This window comes from Patiria miniata, unplaced genomic scaffold (assembly GCF_015706575.1).
Source record: "Patiria miniata isolate m_02_andy unplaced genomic scaffold, ASM1570657v1 HiC_scaffold_20, whole genome shotgun sequence".
Taxonomy (NCBI): Eukaryota; Metazoa; Echinodermata; class Asteroidea; order Valvatida; family Asterinidae; genus Patiria; species Patiria miniata.
Genome location: NW_024037059.1, coordinates 24,464,932 through 24,478,147, shown reverse-complemented (window position 1 = coordinate 24,478,147; position 13,216 = coordinate 24,464,932). Strand labels below are relative to the sequence as shown.

The window sequence follows — 13,216 nt, the reverse complement described above, 5'->3', positions numbered from 1 at the left end:
TTAGTATTTGTCAAAGCTACTATGGTGCTGCATCTGAATCTATCACTCAATCCAGGGGCAGCTGCACTTTACCTTTACTGATTGCAGTATATATGACAAGTCAACTTTCAACATAAACTTCAAGTATCTTCTAAATGACGGCATGTCAGATGTCAGAGGGAATAATCTCACACAAGGTGTTTTAAATGTATCCAGTCTTTACATATAATATATTTCTCAATTTTTTAATTGATCTGTTGTGGAGTAACTGAAAGTCATCCTATAAATTATCATTTGAAATCTATAATAAGCTCACTAAAGAGCATGCTTTACTTGTTTTGTCATTCATCTTGAAAATCGTAATGCCGTTTTGGTTTCCATAGATGCACAATGAAGTATCATTAGGGTGTGCCCACTCACCCGCAGCAAACTTGTTTTCCAGCTCCGTGTTTCCAATGGCCTTGGCAGCATGGCACATCTCCCTCATCAGCTCTTCTAGTCTTCTCATGCAGCGGATGATACTGCCTGTCATTGCATGGTAAAGGCAAAAACAGACTAGCATGTTTGACAGGATAAAAAGTAACCACTTGAATAAAGACTTCCAATTGGATGCTCAAGTTATTGACTGATATACTGTGTTTAGGTATGTGCACTGTGTAGACAAAATTGTCTTATTTTCCACTTCATTCAACCATTGATGAAACAGTCAAAAGTTGGTATTTTCATGTTCTAATTCCATGCTACGTGGAACATTGTGTATCTTTACCTTCAAAAACATCAGTCATCTTGCAAATTTCTGCAAATGTTGAACCATTAGCCCAAGCAAAGACAACATCCATCATCTGTGGCTTGAAGGATTCCACGTAGTCTTCCTCCTCAACGGCTAGCTTGGCCTCACTACTGACTTTGGCTATTCTACGAGCTGAGTCCTGGTAAAACATCAACATAAATGCGTCAAGTTTAAGCCTTACAATATTCCTAAAATTTGTGAATAATTTCTTCATGAATTTCTTTTTATTTAATTTCAATACAGCATCAAAATGGGGGATGTAATGTTACAGTTGCATTCCCCATGCTCTTCAACAACTTTGATTTTGTTTTATCTTTTAATAAATGTTCAACTTGTAGGTTTTATTTCAACAAAACAACCCTCTATGTTCCTTTTTGGACGTCTGCAACCCTCTGAAAAAAATGGGTTTGGTTTGGGAACAAACAGCCGCTTTGTGAGCAGACTGGCTCCCTGTCAGTACATTATCGATACTGATTGTGGGGCAGGAACCAGCCTACCCTGCAAGAATGAAATTATTGTCTGGCAGCTAGTAGTTTCGAAATTGTAATAATTCAATATAAAAGAAATATTCAGTTACTAAACATGGGCCAATTTTTTTCCCGAAAATCTATTTTCAAGATGAAACTCGAAAATAGCATGGGCAAACGCAACTTAAAAACATACCCAATTAAAGTTCAGCCAAGTGAATGTTATGCTTTTGAGCAAAATGGAAAACCCAGGCATATTTTTGTCATCAAAAAATACAACTTTGATAATAGGTTACTGCAATGTCACAACTAGCAGTACTTAACACAATATGTCACCACTTCACATCATATGAATTGTATACATTTACATGAATGTACTCATAACTTATTTTAACAGGGTAATGTTAATGGTGTGTTTAAAGTCTTACAGTACCTGCCTATTCTAAGTAGGAACACAAACTATTCCCACAAGGGACTACATAGCAACACTGGGCAGAGACATCTGCAGTGTAAGCTGAGGAAGTGCCCATCTCAACCACACACATTACTTGATCCTTCACTATGTTCAACTCAGCGTTTTCTTGAAGAACCATGTGCATACCAAGCATTGAAACACCTCCAAACTGTTTAATCTTTAATCTTTTTAATTATAATCTCCCTTGGAAGTCTTCCTTTCCTAATAAGATTTATGACTTCATACAGAATCCTATTCAAACAGATAAAAAACTACGAATCTCGGCAAGTAAATAAGACAATCAACTCCAAGATGCAGAACAACTGATCCAGTGTTTGGCATTGATGACCAGGAGCTAATGCAATGAATGCTGCATGTCTAGAGATGTTACCTGCATTTGCCTGAGTGGGCCTGACAGTTGCTCAGATAGCCTGGGTGTCTCCTTGGACTTCTCCTCAAATACAAAACAGCTCAGGAGTGCAACAATCTGCTCAGGTTTCAGGCTATTGAAGACACCATTGAAGATGAGTTCAGTCAGAAGTAGTTCATCAGCGCTGAGAACAAACAACAAGAGTTAACTAATTAACAATATCAGATACTTGAATGAAAGGTGTTGTCTAAATCAAAGAAAACAATTGTAATCATCCTGTTTAGGTACAAAAGCAGAAGGATGCATATGAGATGCTGACCACAAACGTTGGTTTAACACCAATATGACCACCTGTGGTGATGTAGAAAAACAGAATCAACTGAGGACGTTGTTTATTGCTAACATCAAATTTGTGAATGGAAGCTTATATGGAATCTGGCGACCAGAATTAGAAGCTGTTACTGCAGTGGTCCCACGCTCACGTGCATGCTGCATGCGTTCTTAAAGACAAGGCGCGCACACATTGATACATGGTATGTGGGCCATTGCTTTGCTAACCAAAGCAGAAAAATTGCCCTATTTTACTCAATGTGCATTGATAAAAATGTCTACTGTTGGATGACTTTGATCGCTATTTGAAGTGCTTTTAACCTCTGAAGTAAACATGCCAAAGATTCTGCTAAAAGCAAACCAGTTTGCTGGGATTAGGCCCAGACCCTGACAGCTTACCTGCTGATTTCACATGCTACTCTTCCTTTCATCTCTATGACATCAGCTACTGTAGCATAGCCCAATCTACGTATGACTCGCTTCCTACACTTCAATTCCTCCAATTGAATCACAGTCTTAGCTCGTTTCAGCTCACGCTTAGCAGCTTTGACCTCCGACGCAATCTGGGGAAAGATTTATAACAAGCAGGTGCTTGGTGGCTTTTCCTTCTGTGTATGGACTTTTTTGACACCTTCAATATAGTACATCAAGTAATGTTACCCGTAAAAATGAACATGTAGCTATTAGTTGTGATTCTGGTACATTCTAAGTGATGTATGCAGTCATCTGATGATCATATGACATTATTTCGGCGTGGATAAGACCAAAAATCCACGTGTCCGTCATGCATTAAGCATAGTGCGCACCGAGTGATGTTGAAAAAAATCAGTTGTTCGAAAAGCAACGGTCATACGTCCATGTATTGTTTTCAAACTGCGCTATCCATTGAACTTTTGTACACTTTGGGTATCGATTAAAACGGATGACACATACCACACCTCATAAGGGTTTTCTTATGTAGTGGTGGGGTACACAGATAACTATTTATAGTTGGCTTTAAAATGAAGCAGTTTGTATGTGAATCTTATTGAAACAAACTAGGGCCTGCATCAATCACAATTTTCAAATCCTCTGTTGATAAAACATTGAATATTTATACCCTTTGTATTTTATTGAGAAGTTAATCTTGTCAATGTTTATTTTGTAAAAAGTATACTTTGACAAAGTTAATCCAAATTTGATTGAGACTTGATTTTTCTACCCGCAAAACTGCTGCGTGCTCTCTGTTTGAGCTTTTAAGTCTGTCGAGTATGTGTAGAAATAAGTACATATGGATTTCAGAGTACGCATCACGGATACGCAAGCTATACACGCACGTCGTCTAAGACTGTAGGTACAATCTCAATGTTCTTACCTTTGCTTTCTGTTCATACTGGCTGTAAAGTTTCTGGAGATCAGGGCTTTTATGCAATGGATGACTGTACATTCTCTCCTCAAATGCCTCCACTTTCTACAATAAAAATCAACAAGATGTACTGACCATATGCATACGATGCACACTGCCTGTATATTACGCATGAATGACACATGAAAATCAGCAATGCGCTTCAAAATTGCATGAATAACAGTTAGAGGAAAATATACATTTGATCTTTTTTTGATGGGGCCATTAAGAAGAGTCAAGTAGACAATCCGGAACCAGTCCCATAGGGTTGATCATGTATCTAGTCATCAGCAGCTCTATGGGCTCCGTGCGTGAACAAGAGAGGGCCGTGTTTTTACCACTTTCGAGAGCTTCAGTAAGATGCGACACTCCACTTGAGTGGACTGGTTCGCGCACGTATGCGTGCGAAGTATGCACAACTAATTTTATTCAGAATGTACAGTTAGCCATAATATGTTTGCGTGAGTGTCAGGCGTCTTCAGAAATGCATTCAATGTCCTTCCCGGTGGTCTCCCCTACTAACCCATTCTTACTGTTGAGGGGGCATTTGTGCTAGCAGCCCATGTAATACAAATAATGAATGTTTCCGAGTGCAATGGTAAGAGTAATTTCATGAGTTGACAGATGGATGTTCCATTCCACCACGCCAAGCCGAGTGGAATGAAACATTCTATCTGTTACCGAATGAAATAATTCTTTCCATTGCACGAATGTGAAACATTCATTATTTGTTTTATAAAACACCTGAAAAAAATCCTCGTCATCTGATTGGTCAGAGCCCCCAATAGTGTGACCGTGCAATGCAACTTCCATTTACAAAGTATCATTGAATGGAACTTCTCTGTTTGCTATGTGGCTGCGCCATGCGTTGGGATGAATAATTCAATGACACATGATCAACGACCCACCAATCAGATGACAGGGATTTATTCAGGCATCGTATAAACTGCAATGTACAGCAGGGGGCTACGTGCATGATGACGTTTTACTACAACTTGACTTGTGGTCATTGGAACTGGGAGGATTGGTGGTGGTGCGTGGAAACTGAAGGACTAACTGATGATTAACCAATGGCTGCTGACAGAACTTATTCCTAGACTGAGAAAAAACATCTTCAAATAGTTGTGGATAGAATGGATATGGGATGCATGGGGTTATGAGAGACAGTACATACCTCTACAACTCTCCTGAGATTTTCATCTTTAATACCCATGTCTTCGATTGGGTCTAGCAAGGGAAGACTGTCTGGGAACCTTCTTTGAACCTCCTATGAAAAATAACACAGAAGATACGTATTGCAAGAATGAGTCATCATTGAAGAAAATATGAATTATGCAAAAATAATGCAATATATCATAGCATGCATGTTGCTCTGTGATGTTTCATATGACATCTCACACACAGATTCTGTCTCTTGATTGGCCGAGAGTGCGTCAAATGGTTTTCGCTTTTATGACTATTTAACCTATGATACATCAGCCTTCTTGTGAAAAAAGGACCGTACACAGAGTAACCAATGTGCATGTGCATGCGGGTATGTGCATGCGGGTGTGTACAATGCGGTACTGTTCTCACACACTACAGCATGAAGTACGCACATTACAGGAAGGAATAGCTAGGATAAACACAGTTTCATACTGAAATAGCAATCAACTTTCATTGGATTTTGGTTTAGATATCTCAAAAATACTGCAAGTGAGACTTGCGCAATCCCCCTGGCATTCTGGCAGTTTTTTTTAAATAAAGTCAGTGTCCCTAACCAAATTGGAAGATTATTGTTTTAGCAATTGTGACCTTGACCTTTGACCTGTCGGCCCCAAAATCAATATGCTTGATAACACTACCAAGAGCAACCCACAAACCAAATTTCAAGTTCCCAAGTAAAGTATTTCTCAAGTTATCGCGTTGACAAGATTTCTACTGTTTTAGCAATAGTAACCTTGACCTTTGACCTGTCAGCCGCAAAATCAATTGGCTTCTTAAGACTATTAAGAACAACCCACAAACTAAATTTCAAGTTCCTAAGTAAAGTACTTCTCAAGTTATCATGCTGACAAGGGTTAACCTAACCAAAACATAACACACACGTGCTTAATACATTTGTTTATGGTGTAAATCGAGGATTTTCTATTGTTCCTCTTCCCTTTTCCTTTGTTTATACTCTAACTTTTTTTGCAACAGCTCTCATTGGTTTTGTAAAGGTTTTCTAATCGAGGTCATCCTCGATTTAGTTCCTGTCCTCAATTCATCGATGATGTGGCACGTGTGTGTCCTCGATTTACACCATAAACACGCACAGACATACAGACATACACACAGAAGGAATACACTATCGCAATATCCCCCTCTGGCTTACAGCCAGGGGGATAACAATTAGCAGGATCTCTATGTGAGGCACTATAAAACATATATTGACTGCTTTATCTTGTGGTATAGTAAAACTAGCCTCCCTTGGTAATCCATGGAGCATTCTCTTCTTTTCTTGGCAAGGCATACAACATCACTTGAAGTGGTTAATATTTGCATACAATACAGAGATTCTACGACCTAGACCCTGCCATGACATAGTATATGTTTACCTGGATTGACTTGCCCACACTCTGCCTGTTATCCAGTGGTCTGAGATCCTTGGGCAAGTATAACCGCACACTGCTCAGATGTGTGATTAAATTAAGCAACACTGGAACAACCTGTAAAAATAAAAGGAAAGAATTGCTGAGTATGTAAAACAGACTAAAACATAACGTCCAATGCCCTATGTACATGGGCCAAAAGACATAGCTCTGCTGGTAGAAGGAATATTTGAGGGTGTTGACATTTATCGAGGAAATTTAGTTTTCACGGTTTTCTTCCAAGTAACATATGTTTAATATTGTCAGGGTAGAAAAGGCTGAAAGGCCCTTAAGCATGTTAAGCCAAAGAAAACTACAAAAAGAAAACGTAGGGGGAAAGAGAATGACAAAAATATATACAAAGGCATGCAGTTGATTTATTAAGGACAGGGAATCAAACGATTTAGGGAAGTATGTCACAGGCAATGAAAGACGACAATTAAATAATAGATTTGTTTGATTTCAAATTCACATTTAAAACATCACACTATTGCTATTAACTTGAAAACCTTGACATTTGCCCGAGACATTTACCTCAGCTATTTTAGCACTCTACCTTCCTGAACCATTATTCAAAAAGTCACTACACAATCTTTGTAGCTTAGCTGATAAGAAAACAATAACTTGGGATTTGAAACCCACCGTTTAGCAATGGTTTGCAGACTACGTAATCTACATTCCATCAAAATACTGCAAAGAGTCTTGGCTTTAAGCACTGTTAAAGAACCACGTGTAGGTTAACCCTTATCACTGCGTGGTTGATTTCGGAGGACTCTGGAGTTTTAGATGAATGTAAGCAGAGTATTTCAAATAATCAAATCAAGACTTGATTTCAAGCTTACGACTTACAGCCATTTCTCCTTTTTCTCCTGTCTTTGGGGGCTTGGCAGATTCAGTCACAGCATTCTTAATGCTCTCTTTGGAACAATTCAGCAGGATTTCTGCAATGTAGAGCGGGTCATCCCTTGGCGTGTTCATCTTTTGGTTTGCCTTCTTCCTGAAGTTAATGACTACACCCCATCCAAAGTCATCATCTTCATTCTTGACCTGAGGGGATGTAAAGGACAGTACAAAGACACTAAGACAAGAAATACAACAGCAAATTTGATTGACTAACACAGGTTGGTTAATGGTTGACTATCCCGTCAAATAGCATAAAAAGATATCAGGATTGTCACATTTTCATGAACATTTCTGAAGTACTTAAAGCGAGATTTAGACCTTCTGATTGGTCTACTGATATTAAATTGTGTGGCAAAGTACATGATTCTGATTGGGCAATTGTAAGCACATGTAACGTTGCATATAACACATGCGTGACTCAGCACATATGTTCAAAATCTTTTAATAATCAGAAATTGAACATGGTATATGAAGCATGAGGCTGGGTTTTGACATTATTTGGTATTTATGTTGTATTCTGTCAAAACCAGAATCTTATTGCCAGGGCTCAAAATGGAGATACAACCCCCTTCCATTTAATATTAAAACCATGTTTGAGGACGATTTGTTTCTATTGATCAATATTGTACACATTTATGATTCTCAATATGTCCAAAATACTGTAATTTGTTGCAGACCACATAAGGGTGAAGTGAGTCCACTGTCTCAGCTGCCATGTTTCAATACTTTAGGGACATGAATGAGCCTGTATTTCTGACCTTGACCAGCCGTCCAGGTTGCAGGAATGGCAAGGCGTACTTAGGCTTGGTAATGAATGCCTTGATCTCTTGACCCAACTTGTTGAGTTGTTGTCTTATCTTATAGTATGCCTCCACACTCTCTTCTTGAGGAATCTCCATCTGGTTGTACTCATCCTCCAATCTCTTCAATTCTGCAGTTGAAAAAAAACACCAGATGAAAATATAAACAGTGTAATCCATGTAAAAAAGACACTTGAGTAATAGAGCATGTTAAACCAATGAGTGCACCTTCAAGTCATCACGTTTACAAAGAAATGCTTCAAGAGCCTGCCAAAACAGACAACAAACCAGGTATGTATACTGGGACTATATATGAAGTAAATCACCCTTTGAACATTAGCAGTCGCAAAATATGGTATGACCAAAAGATTATGAGGTAGATAATTCGTATTCCAGATATTTACAGGATTATGTGTCTTGTTTCCATTGCATTATGTATGTTTTTTCACTTCGACTTTGTATCTAACGTCCATTATGTTTTGGGAAAAAAGAAGAAAGACTCTCAGCAAAGCCCTGTAACAAATACATAAGTGCCATCCAATCTGGGTTGCAATTTTGTTTTTTACCTACAAGTCATAATTACAACAAACTTACTTTCAAAGAGTTCTGGGATGACAGAGTAGTTCTGGAACTGATAGAATGATCTCTCCAGCATGTATTCAGGGTTGATACCCTCCACTCGCAGTAGGTTGAGAACCATGTTGTATGTCAAATGAAAGGCACTGTTGAGTGCATCTGGCTGGCCCTACATAGACAAACAAGAAAATGGAATTGTATTTCATCCTTGTCATATAGCCTCCCACATTTGCTGGTTCTTCCAAGTCTTTTTCTCAGGATAGATATTACTGTGGCTTACAATGAACCACTAGCAGTGAATATGTACCATCGGTGCTTCTGTAATCATAGCTACACATCTTAGCACGTGGGGTGCTTTGGTCCTATGATTATGGTGTTCGACTTGTGTGCCACGGGTACATGAGTTCGAATCCCGACTGTGGGAACATGGTCCTTGTGCTCTTGAGCAAGGCACTTTACCATTATTGCTTCGTCCTTCGGATGGGACGTAAAGCCGTAGGTCCCGTGTGTTGTGTAATGCACGTTAAAGAACCCAGTAACACTTATCGCTAACAGAAGGGGTTTGCCCCGGTGTTTCTGGCAGTGGCTGTAATATGCGCCGCAGCACCTTGTCAACCCTTATAAGGTGCTACATAATGGGTCTCTTATTTCTCATATACTTTATTTACCTTTCTTTAATAATAGCAATAATTTCCAGCGCCTTGAGTACCTTATTGTTGGTAGATATGTGCGCTATAAGACTCAGTTATTATTATTATTATTAGCATTCCCATTATGAACAGCAGCTTGTAAAATTCCTTTGAAAGTATGTTGTTGAAGGAGGAGATTTGAATCCTGGTCTTACCTGCAGGATGTTCTTGCCTACTCCAGGACTCATCTTCTCATCAATCATCAAGATGACGATACCTTTGTCATCTAAGCCTCGTCTGCCAGCTCGGCCACTCATCTGAATATACTCCCCGGATGAAATCTGGCAAAAACAATTTGATAAAACCCAGAAATGTTAACATAGTACAAGACCCTGTAGGTAACATGACAAGCAAAGTCTCTGGTCCTTAACCCTTGAATTCAGTTTATTCTTCAGTTTAATAGAATTTTGTGAGATCAGCTCCATTTTAAGGCAACAGTTTAATAGATTTATCTAATTTTGTCCCTTTTTTCAGGGGAACTATTAATGAAACAGTGTTCTCTCTGGTAAGAGGGACACCTACCCAAAATACTAATTGCTACACTAAAAAGTACAATATTTAATACAATAAAAAAATAATGAATGGAAGGTTTGCAAAACACCATGTGAATAACATCTCTTTTTGAGTTGTTTGGTTCTGAGAAGAGCCAGTTGTTTCAAACAGTGTGCTCTGTTCGTTATCAGGAGAATAAGCCTCTGTACTAATGACGTCACACTTTGTTTATGCGTGTGCTTTCCTATGGTGCTCAGTGGACCGTGGGCCCCCACTGGCTCCATAGGAAAGTGCACATGTAAACAAAGTGTGACGTCATCAGTACAGAGGCTTATTCAAAATGGTTAGAAACTACAAATGGGCTTTTATAATCTGTTAAATGTTCAGAAGAACCTGAACATGATTTGAAACATTTTTTTCTCTCTGTGATAGTGATGAAATTTCACCAGAAATAAAAGGCAACTGTAGTTTAATGAATCTCACTTATATGTACACAAGCCCATGTTTGTTGTTCAGTCTGCCACTGCTGGTCAGTGTTGTAGTCCATCATTATTATTTAAATAAGCCCTTTGTGAATTTTCAACAATTGGAGGTGCACACAAATCCTGATTGGCGTCATGTTTAACTTGATCAGTGCGTTTCAAAATCAAATACTTGAATATTCTATTAAGTCCTAGTTGGAATATCAAATACTAAATTATTCGCAAATGCTCAGGCCTAGAAAAGCCCAAGCCAACATAAGAGCAATTTCTTGTACCCATCTGAAATCCTTGCCATCAAACTTGCGTGCGTTGGTGAATACCACAGTGCGGGCAGGCATATTGAGTCCCATAGCAAAGGTCTCTGTAGCAAACAATGCCTTGATCAAACCCTCTGAGAAGAGAATCTCAATGGTCTCCTTGAGGATTGGCAGAAGGCCTGAATGATGGATGCCAATACCTCGCTTCAATAGGGGAAGAACATTCTCCACCTGGAAATAAAGATGAGGCATTACAATACAGATCATTGTAACACTACAAACTTATCAAAAAGAAGTTCCATGTTCTTATGGCCCACAGGATCATTGACTTATTATTTCCAATGACAAAAGAAAAACCTCAAAATGTTATAGGCCTATAACTTTTAAACAGAAATTAAATATCTGTAAAGACTTATTTTTAGCAAAATGAGAGAAGACTTTTCAAACATAACAGTTTTTGAAAACCCATGAACACGGAGCATGCAAATTGCCAATATTTGCTTCACTTTGCCATGGAATATGGGCCAGTAAACGAGTATCATTTTAGACATATGGGGCCTACTTTGTGACATGCTGATGTAAGTCCGTGTCCGAATTACTTGGCTACGGCTTAAATTATACAGGTGTCTATGGTAGCGACTGCAGTCATTTCTCATAGACCCCTGTATAATCTCAAGCTGTAGCCAAGTAATTCGGACACAGCTTAAGATTGTTCTATACTGATTTGTAAGCATACATGAATATTCAAAATGTAGTAGTCCAATGTTGTTGTTATCAATTTCAAGCAATTAATCTTCACAGAAATCTAAGTTTTGCCATTTAAGTTACTTTCAATAAACCCTTACCTGTGGTAATTTCTTATCATCATCTGACAGGCAATCAATCGCATTATTGAAGACTTCAGTCACCATGGCTTTCTCTTCAGGTGAGCTGTTGAAGTCTAGTTTAGACATCTGCAAGGCATAAGCCTCACATTCCTTCTTACTGAAGCTGAAGACGATCACAGGCTGAAACATGCGCTCCATGATCATCTTGACTATCTTGAAGATATTGGAGGGACCTGCAGGAACATGAAAGGAATCCAATATAATTGATAGCTACATTTTATACAAGGATCAATTAATTAAAAGGGGTTTAAACATATTCCATTCACAAAACAGTGAGTGTGTCATTTGTCAGCTGAATTTGAAAAAATGGCCAGTATACTGAGTTTTTGTTATAACACTTTCAGTACTCCTCAGAGGTTACTGTATCATGTGGAACAGTGCAAGAGTAGTGTCAGCAACCTCCAGCTAAGTACCACATATTATATATACATTTAATTTAAAAAAAATCGCTCATAACTGGCCTACTCCTCCTTCATGATGTAACATAGCACTTGTACACTGCATACCAACACACCAACACAGTCAAAGCTCAGCGTCAACACTGCTATTCACTTCTTTAAATGCTTTCAAATTATGTGAGCTAAGCGTTAGCAGAATATAGCAAATAATGTAAACAAATGTGTGTGTGTAAGATGATAAAGTACATGTAGTTTGTGTTTTTGCTCCTAGTTCAAACCAACAAAGTCAACATTTAGTTTGGAAATTCAGCAGCCACTCGAGTACAAGATTTAAACTGTCATTTCAAAATTCCTCCTTAGTTACTTCTCCCACTACTATGATTACAAAAATCATAAACATATGCCAAACTTTGTCAACAGACAAAATTGTACAACAATTATTTTGTGTTTATCATGCAATGTCATTTTACTAGAGTACTGTCTACAGGATCCATACAGGGACTGTCAAGGGTGCAATGGTCTAATTCTTACAATCAAGTATATCAAAGTAACTCCAAACACATGAATGACAGGAAAAGAACTGTGTTTGAGTGCTTGATGGAAAGGACAGTTATATGCCCTCAACTACAAGTAACTCAACTAACATTTCGTTTGTTCATCATTCAGCAGGCAATGACATACATATATTTGAGCAAAGAGCTAATGTCATAGGTATAACAGTTCAACACATACACAATAAGCCTGGGTCTTTCCAATAGCAAGAAGCATGCTACCTTTAGTTCCTCCTTTTCTTCCTCTGTTCATCGAGTCTCCCTTAGCTGCATCACCAGAATCCCTCAAGACAGACATTGCCGCCCCAAAGTTATCCTGACGAAACTCTCCCTGTGTATTCAAACAAAGTCAATATACATTTCTTTTAATATTCCCCTTTCAAACATGTAAGAACTCTGGTGTAGATCAAATAAAATAGAAAATTCAGAGTCCATACAAAACATTTTTATAAATTCAGAAAGCAATTAGATATATCTTATGTTTCCTCCTGTTCACTCATCTTCATTTCAAATTCAGTACACAGAACTCTAGGCATAAACTGAAGATGGAATTGCTACTGACTTTTTCATCCACTACAAGATGTAGTCCGTCCCCACCAGCTGGGAAGATATAATGCTGTAAAGGAACAGGTCGGTACTCAGTGTACACTACATGGCAAGGCTGCAAGAAATCAAGACAAGAAATGCTTGTATTATACATCACTCCAACAAATCAACTTGATGGCGTTTCTAACCCCTGAGGACGCATAGCACCTACACAATGTTACCCCATTATATTTCTTGTGATACAATGAC

General features: G+C 38.5%; 1 protein-coding gene across 1 annotated transcript in view; it reads right to left on the bottom strand.

The window, feature by feature from the left end:
• The window catches only part of LOC119728278 (exosome RNA helicase MTR4-like), a 30,033-nt gene that overhangs the window by 2,518 nt on the left and 14,299 nt on the right, over window positions 1-13,216 (bottom strand). Inside the window, exons 8-22 of the mRNA XM_038200451.1 lie at window positions 12,984-13,082; window positions 12,644-12,752; window positions 11,431-11,645; window positions 10,604-10,816; window positions 9,510-9,635; window positions 8,684-8,834; window positions 8,048-8,220; window positions 7,236-7,433; window positions 6,354-6,464; window positions 4,949-5,041; window positions 3,745-3,840; window positions 2,790-2,953; window positions 2,082-2,244; window positions 746-908; window positions 400-504 (exon numbers count right to left, since the gene is read on the bottom strand). Coding sequence (XP_038056379.1) covers window positions 400-504; window positions 746-908; window positions 2,082-2,244; window positions 2,790-2,953; window positions 3,745-3,840; window positions 4,949-5,041; window positions 6,354-6,464; window positions 7,236-7,433; window positions 8,048-8,220; window positions 8,684-8,834; window positions 9,510-9,635; window positions 10,604-10,816; window positions 11,431-11,645; window positions 12,644-12,752; window positions 12,984-13,082 — 2,179 coding nt within the window. The remainder of the gene's footprint in view (window positions 1-399; window positions 505-745; window positions 909-2,081; window positions 2,245-2,789; window positions 2,954-3,744; window positions 3,841-4,948; window positions 5,042-6,353; window positions 6,465-7,235; window positions 7,434-8,047; window positions 8,221-8,683; window positions 8,835-9,509; window positions 9,636-10,603; window positions 10,817-11,430; window positions 11,646-12,643; window positions 12,753-12,983; window positions 13,083-13,216) is intronic.